The 23,307-nt window shown below is 37.6% G+C and overlaps 2 protein-coding genes and 1 long non-coding RNA gene across 8 annotated transcripts; 1 reads left to right on the top strand and 2 right to left on the bottom strand.

The window, feature by feature from the left end:
- Window positions 1-811: 811 nt before the first annotated feature.
- gp9 (glycoprotein IX platelet) lies at window positions 812-14,963 on the top strand. Of its 6 annotated transcripts, XM_065282483.2 has the most exons (4): window positions 812-1,001; window positions 1,143-1,177; window positions 9,646-9,754; window positions 10,065-14,963. In XM_065282483.2, exon 4 carries the CDS (start codon window positions 10,067-10,069, stop codon window positions 10,775-10,777), a length of 711 nt encoding a protein of 236 aa, XP_065138555.2. In that variant the 5' UTR covers window positions 812-1,001; window positions 1,143-1,177; window positions 9,646-9,754; window positions 10,065-10,066; the 3' UTR covers window positions 10,778-14,963. The 6 variants fall into 6 exon arrangements, with proteins under 6 accessions (XP_065138555.2, XP_065138554.2, XP_073669115.1 ...); XM_065282482.2 differs by lacking the exon at window positions 1,143-1,177; XM_073813014.1 differs by lacking the exon at window positions 1,143-1,177 and having other exon boundaries at window positions 9,641-9,754.
- Window positions 14,807-20,233, bottom strand: cnbpa (CCHC-type zinc finger, nucleic acid binding protein a). Its single transcript, XM_065286456.1, has 5 exons — window positions 20,140-20,233; window positions 16,472-16,583; window positions 16,308-16,373; window positions 16,010-16,208; window positions 14,807-15,806 (listed from the first exon to the last, which is right to left on the bottom strand). Exons 2-5 carry the CDS (start codon window positions 16,578-16,580, stop codon window positions 15,689-15,691), a joined length of 492 nt encoding a protein of 163 aa, XP_065142528.1. The 5' UTR covers window positions 16,581-16,583; window positions 20,140-20,233; the 3' UTR covers window positions 14,807-15,688.
- Window positions 20,234-22,589: 2,356 nt separating this feature from the next.
- Window positions 22,590-23,303, bottom strand: LOC135775890 (uncharacterized). Its single transcript, XR_010543952.2, has 3 exons — window positions 23,185-23,303; window positions 22,881-23,091; window positions 22,590-22,736 (listed from the first exon to the last, which is right to left on the bottom strand). It is a non-coding gene; the product is annotated as an uncharacterized lncRNA (long non-coding RNA).
- Window positions 23,304-23,307: the final 4 nt, after the last annotated feature.

Below are 23,307 nucleotides of genomic sequence, written 5' to 3'. Positions count from 1 at the left end.
TTTATATGAAGAATGCACAGTCAGATCTCATTCAAACATAAACCAGCATGACGTAGTCCGTCACAAGAGCCAATGGCGCTTCACATTCTTATCTGACATAATGATGCAATCGGTCAGGATACACACGAGAGCCAATGCCTTTTCACAATCATAAATTATGTATTTTTTGCTGCTTCTGGTGGCAGTTTTTGAATCCGTGTACTGGATCTGATATTTACAGCGAATTGTCATCACTTTTGCATCTTTTCTTCAAATAAATCGATCGTTGACCTCGGTACACTTGGAATATTTTAAGTATATTTTTTAAAAAGTTGTGACTGTTTTGTATGCTGTGTTTATATCATATAATAAATAAATGGGTATGTTATTTTCCCTAAAGGCCTGAATAGTGTAATGTGTAATAAAATACAATTAATCCTGGCGGTTTAAATTGAAAATCTTATCTAAGTACCTGCTGCCGGTAGAGGCGCTAGTTTAGTAAATGCATCTGGTATTTGGTGAAATGGACAAACGACCAAAGCAATTATATGGGTTGGAGGATATTTACATACAATATCCAAAAAACATTTTTACAGTGATATACTGTATATTTCATGAATTTTTTTTATATTCCAGTTTTATATAAAGCCTTGTCATTGTAGCTTATTATTATCTGTGCTAAAACATGAAGGACTCTTTAACTCTAGTGGTCACTGAGGACTCAAAAACATCACTTACTTTTGAAGTTAGTTTCATTTTTTAATGTTCAGCTCAAGCACGTCAGAGATCAATGTGCAGCTCTGTATATGTATGATAATCTTATCTTGTGCTCACAGTGATGATGATCACGTGACCCTAAACCTCTCATTGGTCGAAAACAAACCGCCAGCTGAACAAAAACGTCTACTGGAGAAATACTTATGCCTTTATAAATATACAAGTAATTGATAAAACATTTGTGGATTTCTAAAGCCAGGATGGGTATTGGACACCCTGTGTTTTTGTGAATTATATATTTAAAGGTAAGTTTTGTGTGCATGATACACGTTTTTTTTTGTGTGTAGTACATTTGTGATATTTCATAGTTTTCCATAGAGTTAATCTGTTAAGTTGAACAAAGTTTGGCGCCACTGTTTGACATCTTTGTGATTGTGTCTTTTCAGTTAAAATGTCTGAGACCATAAAGTGGCAAGACAAAGTATGTGAACATTTTGGAATTTCATAGTTTTCTGAAAAAATTGGTCATAAAATGTGATCTAATCTTCATTTAAGTTAAAAGTATTAACAAACATAATGGGTCAGTTTCCTGGACAGGGATTAGACTAGTCCTAGACTAATTTAAATGTAAGAGCGGTCCAAACTCAAAACAACTTGCACTGACATATCTTAAAATACATCAGTGTCCTTTGTTTTGCCTCAAAATGCACACAAGAAATGTTTCAGTAAGTTATGTTTGTTATAACTAGTTATATTTCCCAATTAAACTCCGGTCTAGTCCTGGTTTAAGCTAATCCCTGTCCGGGAAACCGCCCCAATGTGTCTAAAAATAATTACACAAAAAAACTTTCATGTCTTAATTGAACACACTCATTGAACATTCAAAATGGCAGGGGAAAATGTAAGTGAACCCCTTAAAATTAATAACTGGTTGACCCTCTTGACAGCACAAACCTCAACTAGGCTCTTCCTGTAGCTGTGGATCAGACCTGCACATTGTTGAGGAGAAATTATAGCCCATTCTTGCCGTGCCCTTCCTACACCATGTTTTTTTTGTAGAAACGATCCTAGTTTCATCAGTCCACATAACATTTTGCCAACACCGCTGTGAAGTGTCAGTGTGCTCTTTTGTAAACTTTAGGTGTGCCGCAATCTTCTTTTAGTAAGCAGTGGCTTCCTTCGTGGTGTCCTGCCGTGGATCCCCTGCTTCTTCAGTGTTTTAATTATTGTAAACTCATGAACAGAGATGTTAGAAAGTTAGAAAGTTCCAAGGATACCTCCAAACCTTTGCTGTCATTCGGGGTTGTTTCTTTACCTCATTGTTGTGCTCTTGGTGTCATTTTGACTGGGTGCCCACTTCTTGGTAGAGTAGCAACCCAAAGCGTCTCCGATTGTTTACCTTAATGTAGACTGGTGAATTTCTAAAGTCTTTGAAATAACTTTGTAACCCTTTCCAACTTTATATAAAGCAACAATTCTTGATGGTAGCTCCTCTGAAAGCTCTTTTTGGTGAGGCATGGCTCACATAAGTGTGTTGTTCTTGTGCAGGGCAGACTCCAAAGGTTTAAGGGTTTTTTCTCAAAGTAGCTGTAGTCCTCACCTCCAAACGTATTATCTTAACAAGACTCCAGATGTGCTAAAACCTGACTCCTGGTTAATTAGGTGAAGTCAGGTGAGCGGAAGTCATGGGGCTAACCGTTGAACAATGAAGGCAGAGAAAAGTACGGTATTCTAAGCCAGCGTTCAAAGAAAAGGTAAAGATAGCACAATAAAACTCCATAACGGTGTGTTTGTGGGCCAACTGCGGCTTGCGGTAGCAATTTGCTATTTGGACTGTAAAATGTTCACGTATGACACAGAGTCTGAGTCCGTAGTTGAAATTGAAACGAATCATGAAGGACTATCTAAAACTCTCATAAGGTAGGATGACGGCCTCCGCCCAAATGAACTCACTAGCGTGGAATGTTCATGGGTTGAAGTCAAAGGTCAACAACAGTCAGTTATTGGACACTTTGAGTCGAAACTTTATCATCTGTTTGAGTGAAGAAGTTAGGTCACAAGATGAGTTTCCGTCTCGTGCATAAGCGAGTGTCAACATTTGGTCGTAATATTGGAGGTATCTGTGTACATGATGCTATTGTAAAATATCTTTATAGGATTTTTGTACAAGCAACTGACTGCATAGTTTTATTTTCCGACAATGAGAGTGGGTTATTTGAAGACAACACTGTTTTTATTTTCACTTATAGCTCAAATAGAGAGAGAGAGAGAGAGAGAGAGAGAGAGAGAACAGAAAAACGGTATTGTTTCCTTGGAAAATAAAATCTTAATTGTGCTAGATCAAGTTAGAGATGTAAAAATGTATAATCGCATGGGACTTTATTTCTAGAACAGGCAATGAATATGATTACATTGAGTGTGAGGATTCTGAATATATAGCATTTATATAATCATATTATACTAATGATTATTTTAAATGGCACAGAAAATGAAGACAGATGGTAACGTAACACCCTAGATAAGATTTAAATGGGGAATAGACAGTGAGAGAGAGTTTGTGCAAAGGTTATCTTATCTACTTAAGTCATTTTATATGTGATTTTGGTAATGCAGTGGAAGAAAACACTAATCTAGCAACTAAAATCCTGACAGACTGTCTACAGGAAGCAGGCAAATTCTTAATTCTACTTAATTCTATTTTAAGTCTATATTTAAAAGTAACCAATCACAATGGTGGACGAAGCTTGTTCACATCAAAAATATGCTAAATATATTGCACTAAATCATTTTAGAAGAATGGGTGATGAGAGAAATCTAAAGAGTTAAATTTATGAGAGAAGTCAATTTTAAAAATGATGTGATAGAAAGAAAAAACGGTACAATTCCAATACTTTAGGTAATATGTTGCCGGGTAAAACAACAGCTGTGGAAGAGAATGAAGAGCTTTAGAGGGGCCAACAAACAATCTAATAATATTACACCGTATAAGTGGTTAGAATATTTCATACAGTTGTTATCTGATGCAAAATAGATGCTGATTTTGAGAACTTTGTTACAGATTGTGTAAATAATCATGATACTGCAGATGAAATTATGGACGGTAATATTACATATAATGAGGTCTTTAAAACTGTTATGTCAGTGAGTAATGGAAAAGCCCCTGGACCAGGTGGTGGTATTATTATTCAGATGCTAAAAGCAGCTCCACATTTGCTGTGTCCCAAAATGCAGAGATTTCCCAGAGGTCTGGTGTGAAGCTGTGATTTGTCCTGAACGGTGATAAAATTAAGTGGGGAACTATAGAGGGTTATCTATAGTGCTATAATCTAATTCCTTAATGTACTACAGTAGGTATTTTTTTTTACAAAGATCTTGAATATAAGGTTAGTGAACTATGCAGAAATTAATAATATAGTTTTTGAAGAGTAATATAATTGAATAATATAATTGGAGAGTTACAGAGACAGATTGAACATTTGGAAAAAATCTATTTAAACAAAAATGAAAAATTGTATTTTGTTGGTGAGCAGATCAAAGCAGTTAATTGTTAAAAATGCCTGTGTATGTGGTTTACACCAATATTGTCATGGTGGAAAATCCGACAGCATTTAGCAAGCCAAGGACAGAAAGCAATGTTTTCCTTGCTAAAGTTCGTTCGTAAGCAAAAATGAGCTACACTCAAGCTCTGTTATTGTTTGATCGCATGGTCGCCCCATAGTATTGTATTTTGGTTGTGAAATATGGGGCTTTAATAGAATGTATTGAGAAAGTCCAAGTGTCTTTTTGTAAAAGTATCATAACTAATAAACAGTATCAGTACAAATGAGAGCAATAAAGCTGTTTTGGGTGACCTGGGAAGATTTGCATTGTCTACGTCTGTATTATGTATTGGACAAAATTACTGTCCATGCCTGATTATCATTATCCAAGAAAATGCTACAATATGCTCTTAGACTTTGGTTACGAATATTAGAGTATTATCGAATTTTTATGGCTTTTCTACTACTTGGGAGGCCTTAAAGTGAAGGTGATGTAAAAACATTTACAGCTGTTCTTAGTCAAAGAAAAAGCACTTGAGGCGTGGTAAGCATCGGTTTTAGTAAATAACAAACTAAACATAAACATATACTCACAATGCAAATCTTTGTTAATACAAGAGAGCTACATTACGTTTGTGTATAACATGCAACTACGATCATTATTATTGTTTAGATGTTCAAGTCATCAGTTTGCTAGAAACGGGCAGATGGAGTAATGTACCAGTTGCAGAAAATATTTGTCATCATTGTAATTTAAAAAATATTTCTGTGATAGAAGATGAGAAGCACTTTTTATATGTTTGTCCTTTGTATATAAATCTATGGAAGAAATATTTAAGTGAACTTGTTCTTGTTGGTGATGTTTGCAAAGATGTGTCAAATATTTGTGATTGTAAATATGCATGGCGATTGGCTTTGTACAACCCCAAATCAGAAAAAGTTGGGACACTGTAGAAATTGTGAGTAAAAAAGGAATGGAATAATTTACAAATCTCATAAACTTATATTTTATTCACAATAGAATATAGATAACATATCAAATGTAGAAAGTGAGATATTTTGAAATGTCATGCCAAATATTGGCCCATTTTGGATTTCATGAGAGCTACAGATTCCAAAAAAAGTTGGGACAGGTAGCAATACAACACAGTCTCACACCCATGGCGTCAATATTTGACGACACTTGACCATGCGTCAATATGTTGACGCGGAGGGTATACCTTTCGCGTCACTTTTTGACGAACTGGGGACTTCAATACTATTAGGTACGTGAAATTAAACAGTTGTCAACTGACATTGGGGTTAGGGATAGGTTTGGGTAGGGATGTCATTATGTAAATCTAACCCTAAACCGACGCGAAAATGGTAGAAAATGGTAAGAAAATAGGAAAGAGAATTTCGCGTACCTGATAGTATTGAAGTCCCCAGTTCGTCAAAAAGTGACGCGAAAGGTATACCCTCCGCGTCAACATATTGACGCATGGTCAAGTGTCGTCAAATATTGACGCCATGGGGTGAGACTGGGTTGAGCAATAAGATGCCGGAAAAGTTAAATGTACATATAAAGGAACAGCTGGAGGAGGACCAATGTTTAGGAATAGGAATGTTGTCCCATTCTTGTTTAAAACAGGCTTCTAGTTACTCAACTGTCTTAGATCTTCTTTGTCGCATCTTCCTCTTTATGATGTGCCAAATGTTTTCTATGGGTGACAGATCTGGACTGCTGGCTGGCCATTTCAGTACTCAGATCCTTCTTCAATGCAGTTTTGACGTTGTAATTGAGGCAGTATGTGGTCTGGCATTGTCATGTTGGAAAATGCAAGGTCTTCCCTGAGAGACGAAATCTGAATGTGAGCATATGTTGCTCTAAAACTTGGATAAACCTTTCAGCATTGATGGTGCCTTTCCAGATGTGTAAGCTGCCCATGCCACATGCACTCATGCAACCCCAAACCATCAGAGATGCAGGTTTCTAAAAAGAGCTCTAATAACAACTTGGGTTGTCATTGTCCTCTTTAGTTCGGATGAAATGGCATCCCAGTTTTCCAAAAAGAACTTCAAATTTTGATTTGTCTGACCACAGAACAGTTTTCCACTTTGCCAAAGTCCATTATAAATGAGCCTTGGCCAGGGAAAACGCCTGCGCTTCTGGGTCATGTTTAGATATGGCTTCTTGTTTGACCTATAGTGTTTTAGCTGGCAACGGCGAATGACACAGTGGATTGTGTTCACTGACAATGTTTTCAGGAAGTATTCCAGAGCCCATGTTATGATTTCCATTCCAGTAGCATTCCCGTATGTGATGCAGTGCCGTCTAAGGGCCCCAAGATCACGGGCATCCAGTATGGTTTTCCAGCCTTGACCCTTACGCACAGAGATTGTTCCAGATTCTCTGAATCTTTGAATGATATTATGCACTGTAGATGATGATAACTTCAAACTCTTTGCAATTTTTCTCTGAGAAACTTAGAAAACTATTTTTCGCCACAGCATTGGGGGAATTGGTGATTCTCTGTCCATCTTGACTTCTGAGAGACACTGCCACTCTGACAGGCTTTTTTTATACCCAATCATGTTGCCACTTGACCTAATAAGTTGCTAATTGGTCCTTCAACTGTTCCTTATATGTACATTTACATTTTCTGGCCTCTTATTGCTACCTGTCCCAACTTTTTTTGGAATGTGTAGCTCTCATTAAATGCAAAATGAGCCAATATTTGGCATGACATTTCAAAATGTCTAACTTTCAACATTTGATATGTTATTTATATTCTATTGTAAATAAAATATAAGTTTATGAGATTAGTAAACTATTCCATTCATTTTTTACTCACAATTTCTACAGTGTCCCAACTTTTTCTGATTTGGGGTTGTATATGCAGTACTGTGCAAAAGTCTTAGGCCACCATGCTACCATTAGATTTGTTGTTTTTGCAATGTTATAAGGATCGTATATAATGATTTCTCAGTCTCTTTAATGGAATACAACCAGAAAAAAACAGGAAATGTGTATGCAATATTAAAACTGTATAAAAGTATAAGCTGAAGTGTCAAGTATTAGGGTAAACTCCCCTTCCACTTCAGCAATAGCAGTTGGCAGGATCTCTTAAACCTAAATGAAATTAAATCCTAATTTCTAATTCTAATCGAATGACTTCAGGACTTCAGTCTTCTCAAAAAGCTTAAGATGTGTTTCGTGCCAAGATAGGTCACACTAAATACTGACTGATGCCTGAAGAAGACATTTAGTTCTGAAAATTGTTTAGTTTTTAATTTTGTGTACCTATTTTGTGTTTGCATTCTTAATAAAAAAGAGTGAAAAATTAATATGGATGGACTTTAAAACTTTGCTAAAACAACAAAGCTGGTGGTGGTGGCCTAAAGGTGGTCGCACACCGGACACGCAGCTCAGCGTCGCATCTAGGACAACTCTGAGGTATTGTACACCGAAAGTGCACATTAAATAGCGCGAGCGTAGTCAGATAGCGTCTACTTCAAAATGCAAAATATACTTTAGCAGCCAATGTTTATCGTTACTGATTTGGGACAAATATGATGTTATTTAATGTTAAACTATGTGAGTGGCACTCTGTGGCGCCTCAGGGATTTAAGCTTTGTTTATACTCGCGCTTTGGTCCGCAACGCAAGCCTCCGCGGATCGCGTGCGTCTCACCAAACGAACGAGGCGTTTATAGTTGACGCGCTCCCTGTTGCACTATTTTTTGAACCACCAGGGGGCGACGCGCAATACAAGTCAAAAACAAACATAAAGAAGAGGATAGAAGTCGTCCGCTGGAACAACCCTGGTGCTTTTAACATCAGAGTTTGATATATAAATATGAGAACATGAATAAAACAACAATCTTTTAAATATGTCTTTATTAAACATTATCATTTCATTAACGTTTTTTACTAAACAAACAGTACAGATATCTTAAGGTTTGTATTTTATTTCTCGTCTAGTGGTTCATTCAATACAAATATAAGCCAAACATTCTGAATCATGTAAAAGAATTCGTGTTTTAAATTGCAAAGTTTCCATACTTTACTTACAGAGTGTCAGATAAATATATACATTGTTTTGCTTGGATTGATCAAAGAGATACGTCACAGGCTTGCCTGCTCGGACAGAATTGCCTCGAGTTCGGTCATTTTCGGATGCGGAGCCGCACGGAAAGTTACAAAAAATGCCGTGCACACCGGCACGCGAAATGGGGTCTCGCGCACCCAACGCGCACGACCGCCCACTCTGCGTTGACGTCATTTTTGCCGCGCGCACCAACGCGCCCATGCGGACGCGGCGAGTATAAACATAGCTTTAAGCAACTTCCTGAGTCGTAGCTGGGCGCCGTGGACAGGCGCCACCTGTTGGCAACGGTGTGCATATATTCATAGAAAACAATGTGTTCGATTTTTTTTTTTTTAGAATGGCAAGGCGCTGAGCTGCGCGTCTGGTGTGTGATTCCCATAAGACTTTGCACAGTAGTGTATATCAAGGAATGAAAAAGAGATTATCTGCCATGTCATGATATCTGTGGAACCATGGGCTAAGAGGCCATATATTCCTGAAAATAAACTAAAACCTTAAGGGTTCACATACTTTTTCCACAAGCACATGAGTTTTTTTGGATGTTTTTAATAAAGACATGAAAGATCAGAATTTTTTGTGTAATTATTTTTAGACACATTATGTTTGTCAATACCCTTAATAGGGATACACCGATACCACTTTTTTGGAATACGAGTACGAGTACAAGTACTTGCATTTCAGTACTTGCCGATACCGATACCGAGTACTTAATAAAAAAACATTATTTAAATTTACAGGTAACAGATTAGTCATATAATTTAACAAAAAAACAAAGTACTAGTTTTCCAGTTTGTTGTAAACTCTGCCTCTTTGGACAACACAAGAGGCATTAACCCCTTACACACCGCTCAAACATAGACATTTCTCAGACCGTGGTATCGATTCCAGGTATCGGGGGACTTTTAACGAGTACGAGTACTTTAGAAAATGTGGTATCGAGGCCGATACCCGATACCAGTATCGGTATCGGTGCATCCCTAACCCTTAACTTAGGTAAATATCAGATCACATTTTATGACAAATTTATTCAGAAAACCATGAAATTCAAAAAGGTTCATATACTTTTTCTTGCCATATGTTTACTTCTCTCAATCCTGAATGTAACGTTTTTTTAATTTGTTTGTCTTTTCACTCACTTTTTAAAGAAGCCCCTATGATGCTGTTAAAAATAACATTATTTTGTGTATTTGGTATTATACAATGTGTTTGTGGTTTATGGCTAAAAAACAATATTTTCCACATACCATATATTATTGTTGCTCCTCTATGCCCTGCCTTCCTAAAACGCTCTGATTTTGCTTACCATTCTGAAAAGCGCAGTGTCCTCCGATTGGCCAGCTTACCAGTACGTTGTGATTGGCCTGAATACATCTGACGTCAGCCGGAAAAGTGACGCTCCTTACCATATATATCAGCAATGCTGACAGAAGTTAGTACCGTCTTTACTACCTTATCAATATGAGCCGATTCTTGAGCAGGACACAACAGATTGTTAAGGTAAGGATCAGGGGCGGAGCCAGGGGGTGGCCACGGCCACCATGGACATAATCACGGCCACCCTGCTTGTACTTGAATTCTTAACCACGCAAATAACTTTTCAAACACTGTCATGTCTCCTTCGGTCTCATGTTAGGTTAAAAATAAAATGGTTAAGTTGTGTCTGCTTTTCAAAACTAATTGTTGCCAAGTGTCTAAATTGATGCAACGTGACTTTTATTTCTTTCTCTCTCTCCTCACAGAGATGCACTTCACTGTGGCATTAACGGCTCTGGTCTCGTGCTCAGTCTTTGCACGCGTCGATTGTGAGTCGTACAGATGCGTGGCTTTACCGTCTAAAGATCTGAGGGTGAACTGCAGCTCAAGGGGCATCAGGACATTTCCTCAACTGCCCGCCAATATTACAGAGCTGTTACTTCAACATAATCTCCTGACTACAGTAAGAGCGGGACATTTGGATTCGCTCTACAACCTGCGGGTGCTTAACTTATCCGACAACCCGTTCCACTGCGACTGCACGATCCGCTATCTGAGTCAATGGCTGAAGAGAAATAAAGTGAAGTCCTCTGCGATGGCGGTGTGTGCCACACCTGACGAACTCATCCACAGGCCTATCGACAGACTGACAGATGACGATTTCTCATCCTGCGCCTCTTCTGAGTGCCCTGGGTTGCTTTATAACAGTGTCTTATGCTTCATATTGTGTATCCTCATCGGCTTACTGCTGTGGTGCGTGCAACTAGCGAGAAACTCGACTTTTACACTGGGAATTGATGAGAGACACTCGGGACTGGAGGCTGAATCTCTTCGATCACTCAAACCCAAACATCGAGCCAGGATGAGACGCAGTATCGGTGGTGATGACATGGACAAACCTTTACTGAACATGGAGCTTCTTCCTCAGATACTGGACGCCCTTAACAAACAGCACAACATTAAGATTAAAGTGCCATGATTAAACAAGTGCTCTGTAAAGTGGATTTCTCTAACAATGGATTAAAAAGACTTCCTGATTTTCCAGGGTTAAACATCATTGTTGATTTACACTCGGATAACATTCCAATCAACCAATTTTATTGTTTTTATAATCATCAAAATTATTTATTATAAAGTATTTGTTAGCAATAAATAAGCATAAAACTCATCAATCTGAAAACACTCTTGAGTTTACACAAGTAACAACAAATCAATTCCAACAAAGTGGGAGGACAGGCACTCATAACTCATAATCCATAGCAAAATAAGCCTGGAGAGATGGAGAAGGTGGATAAAGACAATGGCAGGGGGAACTGAACTATTACTTAAGTACATCAATGACATGTGGAGTCCAACAGGGCTCTATTCTTGCACCGCTTATGTTTAATTTGTATATGCTCCCTCCCACATGGTCAAATAATAAAAAAGAACCAAATTGCTTAACACAGCTATGCAGATGACACCCAGATATACTTAGCCCTGTCACCCAATGACTACAGCCCCATTGACTCTCTATGTAAATGCATTAATGAAATTAATTGTTGCATGCGTCAAACTTCCTCCAGTTAAACAAAGGCAACACTGAGGTCATTGTATTTGGAAATAAAGATGAAACTCTCAAGGTTAACACATACCTTAATGGGGCGGTGAATTTGTCGATTTTATTGTTTTATACTGTTGTCTGAGGTCTACTTATGATGTTCGGGTGGTTTTTACATTCAAAAACATCAAAAACAATAAGTAATAGGCTATTTTGTAACATGGATTAGTGGCTCTCTGGAGAAAAGCTTCGTTTGAAGGGGCAGGCCGCATTGAAGACCTGGACGTAAACACCCACTGCTATGATTGGACGGCTTCATTCCCCGTCATTACATGTGGGGGAATGTTATAAAAACATTAATGTGTGAAAATAGCAGCCGAACACATATATGTTTGAGCCCCAAAAGATTCTGGGTGCTAAAGATGATACACATAAATGACAATACGTATAGTAAAGTAGAAACAAAACTTTAAACTCGACGTGACTAAAGTACCGTATACAACACAGTAAACGCGCATCAGATTATAAACTGCGGCTGATAAGCTCTTATCAATAACTTTGTATATTTCTATTGTGCTTGTGAGGTTGCTCTTAGATACACGTAACGTTACATACCACAGTTATATGATAAAAAAAGCTTTGGTGAGTGTTTGACCGTTCAAACGCAACTTGCCTAAATTATACAACACAGTAAGCGGGCATCATAATCTAAATTGCGGCTGATAAGTCCTTCCTTATCACTACCTTTGCATATTTCTACCGTTAAATTACAATCGTATTCTTAAGTGTTGCACCTTTATTACTCGTTTAATGTTTTTAGTAAATTAAAACAGTCAAACATACGTGTTTAGATACGGATGTTACAACAGGACATATCAAGCGATCTCTTCTAACAAAGCAATAGTGAAACGCAGTAACTTAAATAAAGTAAAATGTCTTACTTGCTGTGTCATGTTCGTCAGATCCAATATTAGTGGTGCTTTTAATCACAGTCTCTCTGCAAATCCAGCATCGACTTGCTTCTTTAAAAGTGAATCCGCACAGTACACAAGGTAATCAAACACTCCCCACGCGAGCTGGAACTCTTCAAAAACAACCTTTATCCACGCATTCCTAATGTTATTTTCCGAGCCTCCGAATTAAAGTATTCAGCTTCTGCGTTGTTCCCACGCGGTTCTTCCACAACCCAAGACTTCGTCACCATGGTAACTCTATCATAACAGATCACCGCGTGAAAATAAAAGTCTATCAGAAAAAATGTATTTAAAAGTCATTTTGATTACATTTGGCAATCTTTAAAGACATGTTTACTGATTGAGACACACGTGGTGCTTCAATTCTACTTTGATGTCATATTTCTCCGAATTCCACACTTGGTTGTAAAACTGGCTTGGTGCCAAAAACTGTTATATTTCAGTAGCACGGACGTTTTCAGTTCTAAAACATGCAGGATGTTCATTTAACTATGATGACCTATTATATAACAAAGTATCAAGTTAAAATTGAGTATTTGATTCACCGCTCCTTTAACTCTAGGGGTCTAAAGACACAAAATAAAGTCAGAAATCTTGGTGTAATCTTAAGAGTCTGACCTTCATTTCATTAATGATGTGAAAGCAATAAGCAAATCAGCTTACTACCATCTCAGATATATTGCCAGAATTAGTTGTTTTGTCTCAAGACAGGACTTAGAGAAACTTGTTCATGGTTTCATCACCATCAGGGTGGATTACTGCAATGGACTTCTTACTGGGATCCCCATAAAGACCATTAGACAGCTGCAGCTCATACAAAACACTGCTGCCAGAAATCACAAGAAACAAAAACCACATCACTCCAATCAGGTCCTTACACTGGCTTCCTGTTACATTTAGAATAGATTTTAAAGTATTGTTACTCGTTTATAAATCACTTCATGGCTTAGGACCCAAATACATGACAGATATGCTAACTGAATATAAACCTATTTTATATAAACAGATTACTCAGATCATTAGGATCCGGTCAGTTAGAAATACCAAGGGTTCACTCAAAACAAGGTGCGTCAGCATTTAGTTAGTATGCCACCTCTAGCTGGAATCAGCTTCCAGAAGAGATCAGATGTGCTTCAACAGTAAACATTTTTAAATCTAGATTAAAAACACATCTGTTTAACTCTGCATTTACTGAATGAGCACTGTGCTGCTTCACACTGACTGCGCTTTTTTTCTCCAGTGATTTTTTACTCATGTTTTATTCTTATTCATACATTTGAAACTATTTTTTATTAAAATCACATTTATTTTATTTTGTTATTTTAAATTCTTGTGTATCTTTGTTTTTATTGTGTGCCTCTTACTTTTTTCCTCATATATGGTTTTCTCATTTTTATGTAAAGCACCTTTGTATGAAATGTGCTATACAAATAAACTTGCATGGCCTAATAAAGTTATTCCAGAGATACTTCAAACATTTGTGTAATGTATTCAACATTAGGCTTGTTTAATAAAAACAAGCATTCTAATACCTATAGATACATCCGGTTTGCATTTATTTTATTAAAAATTATGTATAATTATTTTATGTCCTGTTTTGAGTAATACATTGCAAAAAAGTTTAAAAACCTCTGTACATCCCAACCTTGAAGGAAATCCTTAGTCTTCGTAGGCTATAGTGAATGCATAATATAATATGGATCAAGGAGATCAAGTAAATGGCTCAATGATAAAGCATTGCATGAGCAGCAGAGTCATGAGTTTGAACCGAACACAGGGAGCACATATGTTATATATACTGATTAAAATGTTTAACTTGTAATGCATTGTATGTTGCTTTGTACATTATTGCGTTTGATGATTTTATCCAGAGGAAAAACATACACTATTTCTCAGTTTGACAAGATTCAATTGCATGTAATATCACAATAAACAAACATTGTGAAATAAATCTGAAAATCCTACTACACAATTGACTCTTAACAAGGCAGTGAGTTTAACATTAACCGTATGAATGTCCTTCAGTCAATTCATTTGAAACCCAAATATATTTCTCAAGTAAATACTTCAACTTACATTTTTCTTAAAAATTAATGATGCACAACCCATTTTCATAAGTTTTGTGCAGGAAACAAAATGTGTTGTTCATGGACAATCTTGACATTACAATCAAATGTTAACTTTTTTATTGTGTGCTAAAAAGGAGTTTGTAATTAAATTATGCATCAAAGATCTGAAAGATCAATAAGAAATCTGTGTCTGGATTCATTTTAAAAGCTTTTACAACTTTATATGAACTATGAAAACACCATTTAATCCTAATTTATATATAGTATACTTAACAGAAGACCTTCATTACTGCTAAAGATTTGATTTTTATAGGGTTGTTATTCTCTAATCCTTATTCTAGAATCAACCTCGAAAAAAAAACACATTTGTTTGAACATCATACAGGAGATACATGTAAACATTATAGAAATGAATTGAGACTCACTCCTCTTCCTCCTCCAGCTTTATTGATAGTTTAAAATTACATTTCTATTTTCTAGGACTCAACTTGCATTTTCCTTCGGACTTAAAAACAAGCAAATGATATTCTTACGCTAGTCCAAGTGATATTGTACAAAAATAATATTTGATTTCTGTCAAAACATTCTTTTTGAAAATTGTTGCTAAACCCACAAGACTTCCTGTTGTTCTCATCATTTAAGGTAGAAAGGACTAAAATGACTCTTTAACATTACAAAGCAATGTTCACTGAACTTTACAAGCATGACTTTCTCTAAAAAGTCAAAGAATATAAAATGAATAAAGAATCAAAAGGCAAAATTAAGGATCTCAACTTCAAATTAATCTAGAATATCAATATAAGATCTCTATATTTTCCACACACACACGCGCACACACACACACACACTTTGCTGTGAACTGCTTGCAGGGATCAGATTTGGAGTTCTGGTGGTAGAAATGCTTAAGAGGATCCATCACACACCCTCAAATCATCTTACAAATTTCTCCATGTAACAAAAAAGAAAAAACCCTAAATAACACCAAAACCGAGCCTTCCCCTCTTACATGATTTTAATTTCATCTGAGGTTCACAGCTGTGATCTTGTGTGGCATGACATCCCAGTACAAGATCTTTTCACCAGCAGCATGGAAGGGGTCCTTCAACAAAGCATTACACCTCTACCAAAATAAAAACATTTGTTCTGAATGCATTCAGATTTTTGACCCCTCTACGTAAAAGAAAATAAATTCAAAGCAGCTCACTGGCCTGGGAAAGCCTCTGTATGTCAGCCTTTGGCCATTAAAGAGGGTTCAGGGAAAAGAAACAACCATCAATCCGGAAAGGAGGGGCAAAAGAGGAACTGGGTTACGCGGACGCTTCAATGGTGCATTCTCGTGCCAGGTGACCAGTCTTGCCGCAGTTATAGCAGTTCACCTCTGTCGCTTTACTGCATTGTACCGCGACGTGACCGATCTCACCACACCTGTAAAACAGCACAGGTACATTCAGACCACCATTGATCTTCAGTTCTTTATAATGTCATAACTTAATCGGCCTTTACAGCACCACATTAACTATTATTTGGGAAACTGTGAAACGTGGCTGCACGTAATCGTACTGTAGGCTACAATCACAATTGTGAACTACAGTTTCTTTAATAAACAAATGAGAGAGCGTCTGGCTCACCGGTAACATTTGACTTTGTCACACAACTTCTGGATGTGTCCGAATCCTCCGCACGAGTAACACTTCTGCTCATTTGCATGGTCACAGTCACGTGCCACATGACCGGCTTTTCCGCAGTTATAGCAGCATTGTTCTCTTTCCTTTTTGGGTTCTTTACAGTCTCTGGAAATATGTCCACTCCTATGGCAATTATAGCATGCTGCATTTGAACAGAAGAACAAACGTTACGGGAAGCAACTTTACAACGCCAACAATACTAAAGATTTAGAGAGACAGTGTGATGATTGAGTCCTCTTACCATCCTCAGTCTGTTCACAATCCCTGGCAATGTGGCCCTGTTCACCACACCGGTAACAGAACAGATCTACACACAGAAAGAGAGAGAAAGAGAGCAAACGTTAGTTAGAGCACTGCTTTATCACACATGTATGTAGTCTGTTTTAATAAGTCACTTATTCCTACCCTTTCCTCGGCCTCTGCCCCTGCCGCGCCCACGTCCGGCATTAGGACAGTTTTTGATCCAGTGTCCGGATCGGCCACATCCAAAGCACTCACTGGTACTCATGTCCATTATCTGTGAAGGGAAATGAGATATACCTCACCGTGATCAAAACAGATGGATGAGTGAACAACATTAAAACACACTTGGGGCACATCACATTGTTAAAGTAGTGATTAGGGTTGTGCGGATAGACGATAGTTTTATCTTCAAAGTTTTACATTAACATGTGCATTGCGTGCTTTTCCTTGCATGAGAGGGTTTGTGGGCTTCACTTTGCGCAAGGGAGCCTTCGCGCATGAACGTGGACTCAACGTGCACTCTTGCTTGGACCTGAATGTGCGTGGCACAGACTCCTAGCACCTGAACTTGTAATACGCATGATTGGTTACATTACTCTGACAATACTCGCAAACCAGCGAGTTTGTTGTTCCCACTCTCTGGCACGCAGGAAATTTTAGAGCGCCTGGACTTAATGACGCAGATGGATTAATGCCATCAGTTTTAAGAAGGTTGCGGTCATGACAGTGTTGCCCTTGCTTCTTTTTGTCCACCAATCAAGTGACTTCAGTGTTTCCCATACATAGGCTCTACTTGGGCGCTGCGCCCAGGTAAATTGCGACCCGCCCAAGTAAAAAAAATCACTTTACGAATTTCCGTATTTCTGAACTCGACTGGATGACCCGTGTTTTGGAGAGAGAGAGAGAGAGAGAGAGAGAGAGAGAGCGAAAGAGAGAGCGCGAGAGAGAGAGCGCGAGAGAGAGGTGGGGGTCGGGTGACCGTGAAGATGATGCACGCGTCATAAACTCATCATCCAGCGCGGCAAACTGGATCAACTGCAGCAGCACATACGGAGCAGCCAGGTAACACACTGCGACCAAAATGGTCGCATATGCTTATGTGCATATGTGTTTATAGCATCTAAGTTGGCTTCATTTTGCGTGCAAGCACGTTGTGTCTCTCCGGTTGAGTGTCCGTTCACGTGCTCTCTGTTTCTCAATGAATTGGGCGGGACGCGAAGCAACCTCAGTGTCACATTGTATCCTTTCATGTTTCTGAACTTGAGCAGAGTTTTACCATTAGAGGTCTTTCTTCACTGAGGACGCGGGACCCGTACGGTTCCGGGTTTATATTTTAAATGGTCAGATGTGTCCGGGTCGGTCCTAGTTCATTACTTCGGGTCCCAAGTCTGATTAATATTGTGTGTAAAACCCGAGTCGATCGGAGAACGGCCGTGAGCGCTACCGCGCTAAAGCTCGAGTGCTGTTTTAGCGTGCCTCCGGTTTCTATGGCGATAGCAACTGGCTCTTGTCACGACCACGCGCCGCTTCATTTTCTTTATCCCATTTTTTAATAGTCTTACTATTAATAGACAATATCTTTACTAAAATCTAAACAGTTTGCACAGAGATTGTAGCAAAAAGCAGTGCTTATACTGAATGAGCAAAGCTCTAGCTGACTCAGGATATAAAAAACGCAAAGCTGTAATGTAAAGTCTGTCATCGGGACAGCACAGCAAGTAGACTTTTAAATCTGAAATAATTAGTGGATTAAGCTTTTTTTAATCGGCAAAAGAGAAATAGAAAGCAGAAGCAGTAAAAGTGCCTATCTTATAGAAGTTATTAACATTATAACATCAGTCACATTTATAATCTATAGACCTGCACTGTCTATATAGGCTATAGTATTGTATATAATTGAGTTTGATAAAAGGGGTCATCAAATTGCTTCATATATCAGTGCAAAAACATCAAGTTTTTTCGTGGTGCTTTGACAAACAGTGTCAGCTTTGTTTATGGCAAAAAAAGTTTGGGGTGGTTAGATTAATGAACTATAATGTGAAATTAATATGAATGTTTTATAAATCAAAGTATTGTGTTGTGTCACACATTATTAGTTCTTTGTTACATGTATAGTAGACCATTTTGTGTCGGTGGATAATAATGATTGCCCTTTTCACCAGCTACCACCACAAGTAAATTTCAGATCTGTGGGAAACACTGGACTTGTCATTAAAAAGTAAAAAATGAACAAGTAAATACATATGTAAACTACTACCCCGCCCCCCGATACTATTATGTATCGGCGATCTCACAGGCTGACGATAGGACGATCTCAAAATGGGGCAAATCACCCAATACTAGTAATGATAGTAACTACTGCATAATAATATAAAAACACAAAGAAAAGATTAAGGGCATAACCGATCAACTGTTATTAAGGTGAGAGTACCTTGATGACACCAAATGTAGCCTATCCAGCTACAACTTTGACGCTAGATTTAGTGACTTTTCAGACATCTTTAGCAACTTTTACAAAAAAGCACTTAGCGACAAACCTAGCGACTTTTGGGTGAGCCGTAGCTTAAGATCTGTATGCATTTCATGTGCCTTGTACTGGAGTTCTTTACGGATCTGATTCGAGACCTGAGCGGGTTCGGGTCTAAAAATATCACGTGTGCCTCGGACATCGGTCGGGTATAACAATAGCGACATCAGGTCTTGGGTAATTTAAAAATGAATGTTTTTGCCGAACGGACCAGAGAAGACCAAAACTATCTTGCATGTCTGCATCAAGTCCTTTTCCAACCCTCCCCCCATATTCCAAGAGCGGTTGCGACATCCTGTGGCTGCCAGTAGGTTCATTTTCGTTGAAACACACCTGTCAATCAATTTTAAACGTACATTTTAGCGGTTACCTTGGGGTCATCATCAGATAACAAACGAAAATAAATGGATAATAAATGCAAGGCCAACGGATGTCTTTCTATATGACTGGTGCATGCAGACTGCACACACATCGGTGCCGCTTACATTTGGGTTCAGTTGGGTTAAAAAATTGCCACTGGGTCGGGTCGCCCTCGGGTATATTTTTCTCAAATTTGTCACGTTCAGTCACTATTTCATACTTGTTTGTTGTCTGGCAAAAGAGGCAGACAATATACAAATGAAAAACCTCGTTAGGCACTCAGCTGTAATAAAATATCGTTTGTGACAGTTCAGAGAGCAAGAGAATTTGAAGTGCCAGTGAAGTCACAATGCAAGTACGGCGTGATGACGTCACTGATATGTAAGTTACGTATTCTAGCGACATTTGGCGACTTTCCAAGCATGCTTTAGCTACTTTCCATAGAAAATAGTTACATTCCACAGAAAATAGGTAACACTGAGCCAATCTATCTTTAACATAACTTCTGAACTTATGAAGGATCCACACAGGAATGATAATAGCCCAAAAAACCAATGCATACCAATCTATTTATACACACGTGTGATGGTTTCATGATCATACAGATTCACACGTCTAAGGTTACATTATACATATGAAAGTTAATAGACGCATAAACGCTCGCAAACATCATAATCACACTCACTCTATAACACCTTTATGCTGTTTTGTGCGTTTTAAATGTAGATTTGCACAGTGTGCACGTGCACTTATATGAGAGTTTCCCGCGCTGACACGCGCTACTGCAGGCCGCGGCTAACAGTCCACGCTCAAACACACTTACTATACACACGCGAGTCCTGCGGTTAACACAATCATGTGTGACATTTAATGCATATAATAGATTAATATAAATAAATGTCGTTTTCGTCATAAATTTACAATTAACAACGTGTGTACTCACCTACAGAAGAACACTAGCCTGTTAGCTGTGACTCACCGCGGCTAACTCCTCCTTTCGGTTCTGCGCATGACAGCTACAGTGGCCAATAAGACATCTAGAGTAAAAGTGGGATAGCCAATGAGGAAAAAATATCTACAGACACCGCCCCTCATTTTGTCCAATTATGGGTAGAGAAAGACATCATCCCACCCACAAACGCGTCTTGAATACTAGCGTACTGCTCTGCCCTCTCACCTCCATGACAGTGCATACTGCAGTGCTTAGTATGAGGGTACTGTGCACGATCAAGAATGCTAATGATGAATGATGCCTCTGGGACAACTAGATCTGGTCTAAACTTATCTTGTATTTTCAATATTATGTGTTAACATGTTAGTTAAGGTGATCAGACGTCCCCGTTTTATAGCACGCCCAAAACAAACAGCAAATACACTGAAAAAGACCGATTAACATTTGGAGTACCAGACCAGAGCAATCATGTAATGATTATTTTCACCAGCAGAGGGAGCTGCGAGCTACACTGATAACTTGGTTGCTCTCCACTGCTTTAATGATCATCATCATCATTAAAACTTTATTACAGACTCAAAGTCCAGATAAAACAAAAGAATAATACAAACAAGACGTTAAGACACGATAAACAACCAACATACAACACACACAATATATAGCTACAGAATAGATTAAATAAAATTGGGGACAAATCCCCCCCCCTTGTCTCACACCATTACTAACCCCAAAAGGGGCAGAGACTTTATTGCCCTATTTTACTTGCATCATCTGGTGGGCATACCAATAAGGATTCTCACAATGTATTGATTTAACAGCTTCCATAGAATCAGCCCTCGAGGATTGATGATTTTTTACAAATAAAACGAATAGCGTACTTGTATCTTGCATTTGTAGACTTTTTATAATCAAGCTCAGGCCCCTGCCTGGGTCTACCTGCTATAACCCATAATTTATAAGCTTCCTGGGCTTCATCCTTATATTCAGATACATGTTTACTCCAGCCAGGCCTAGTCTTATTCATTATACCCTTTAAAAAAAGGCTTACTTCAACCATGCAAGGCATTAACAATATCATTATACGAGCAGATATACAGATGAATACTTTACTACGATAAGCGTCATCAGCTATCATCAGTCAAGTTATCAAAAGATATGAAAAGAGTCAAAGTTATTAGGGGTTAACGTAGTAACTACTTATGTTAAATTAAAGTAATAAACCAATGAAGTGAACTGATCACAGCATTGGTGTAAATATGTTTTGCATTCAGTTCTTCACGTTTACAATGCTATGAAATCAGCTGTAGTAGTAACTTAGAAGTAAATTCGATGAGGTATGTCATATCTGCGCATTGTATAAAAGGAAAACAACTAGATTCCGGATACAGAACTGTTTAATTAATTGAATTAGAAACACTGCAAAAAAACGACTTTCTTACTTAATATTATTTCCAGTACAAATACCTAAAAATTCTTAAATCTAAATGACCTAAGAAAATAAGTCTAGTATTTAGACCAACAATATCATATTTGTGCTTAAACCAAGCAAAATAATCGCCCAACACTTAAAGAAACATTTTCTTACCCCATTGCCAGTTTTTTTCCTTGTTTCCTTGTTTTAAGCACAAATTCACTTAAATGTTATATATTTTATAAAATGTCCCCAGTTTTCATTTTATGGTCACCTTGATGTTAATTGTAAAATAATTACAAAAAAATTTAGATTAGATTGCTTTTAATTAGTTTAGATAGATGATTAAAATGATTAAATAAAAATGCATTGATTCAAATGATTCAATATGAAAAAAATTAATAAGTAAAACCATTGTGTGTTAGAGATACGACATTCATAAAGGACAACACTCAACAAAGACCCCTCAGGCAAAATTTTATACACTCCAACATGTATAAAATGAGAAATATAACATCTGCAACACTAGCATTTTTATTTTACAGTACTGTTTTATGTATTTCATGTGTTTTTATTTATTAAATATTTTTGCTATAGAGCAATTATGGTATCTGATGTAAAAATCATCTTCTCCACCCTTCTGCTCCAGAGAGACATACCACAAAAAAACATAAACAAAATGGAGAGCTGGAATCTGTACACAACTGCTAAATGTACACAAGGCAAACTATCAGTGTATTACTCATTAATAAATGATCCCTCAAGGATGGACAGTTTTTTAATATATGTATTTCAAATTTCAAAATACTGTAAAATACTTTGTAAGAAGCCTACATGATGGTTGGAGTTTGGTTAATACTCCTTGACAAGTTCTGTTGCTACTTTAAATTTCTGGCTACATTTAATATCTTGAATAAATGTGAAAAAAATGAAGAAGTATGCAAGAGAAAACTTCAGCTGTGCTAAAAAGGTGATGATGAAGGTCAAGTGGATGCCAGTTTGATAAGCGTGTCTTGGCAAATAAGAATATATAATTAATATGGAGTATAATACAATTTATTATAGAATTTTAATTGTCTTCAAAAATAGATCTTGTAATCTAATTAAATGTTATAAACTTTTTCTGAGACTGTGGGGCTAAACCAGACATGCCTTTTCATCTTACATTGTAATGGACCTTTAAAAAAGAAGAAAAACTTCATTGAAAAAATCAGTAATAATAGTGAAATCTTTAAGGTTGTAGCTGGACCATTATAATAAAAGCATGGGCGTCGGAGCCATTATATGCTTTTTTAAGACCTATGATGTTGGACCCACTCACCTTTTCTCAAATTTAGCGCATTTGTTAGTTCACTTGTCTTTGCGCCGTCTGTCAAATCCATTCCACTCGAGGAATCCCCTAATAAAATAAACTCTGTTCCGCGTTTTAGCTTCAGCCTGCTGCTTCCTCAAATCCATTCCCCTTGACTCATTTAGAGTCCATATAAATTAAACTACATTTCGTGTTTTCAATACTTTCGCCTGCTGCATGACTGCAACAAAACAAGATAAACAAAGTTTTCAAGCTATAAAAGCAACTGTTTAATAAAAAGGCATCAGAATACAAGAAAATATTTTGGACCCACCCACATTGTTTTTGCTTCCGACGCCCATAAATTAAAGTGATATTAACACAGACTGGGCAAAACTCCAAGATAAGCTCATGTCAGCAATCTCATATTGTAAATGAACCAACTGGGTGACAGTGA

Source organism: Paramisgurnus dabryanus, chromosome 21, assembly GCF_030506205.2.
Source record: "Paramisgurnus dabryanus chromosome 21, PD_genome_1.1, whole genome shotgun sequence".
Taxonomy (NCBI): Eukaryota; Metazoa; Chordata; class Actinopteri; order Cypriniformes; family Cobitidae; genus Paramisgurnus; species Paramisgurnus dabryanus.
Note: the sequence above shows the minus strand (reverse complement) of the source record. Positions and strands in the feature narration are given on the sequence as shown.

Bases quoted from the DNA above. Each gene is read 5' to 3' on its own strand.
- gp9 (XM_065282482.2), top strand. From the start codon at position 10,067: ATGCACTTCACTGTGGCATTAACGGCTCTGGTCTCGTGCTCAGTCTTT.
- cnbpa (XM_065286456.1), bottom strand. From the start codon at position 16,580: ATGGACATGAGTACCAGTGAGTGCTTTGGATGTGGCCGATCCGGACAC. The intron at 16,209-16,307 runs GTAAGAGGACTC...GTTCAAATGCAG, and splicing joins TTGTGAACAGACTGAGGATG to CATGCTATAATTGCCATAGG. The intron at 15,807-16,009 runs GTGAGCCAGACG...GCTGTTTTACAG, and splicing joins GACAAAGTCAAATGTTACCG to GTGTGGTGAGATCGGTCACG.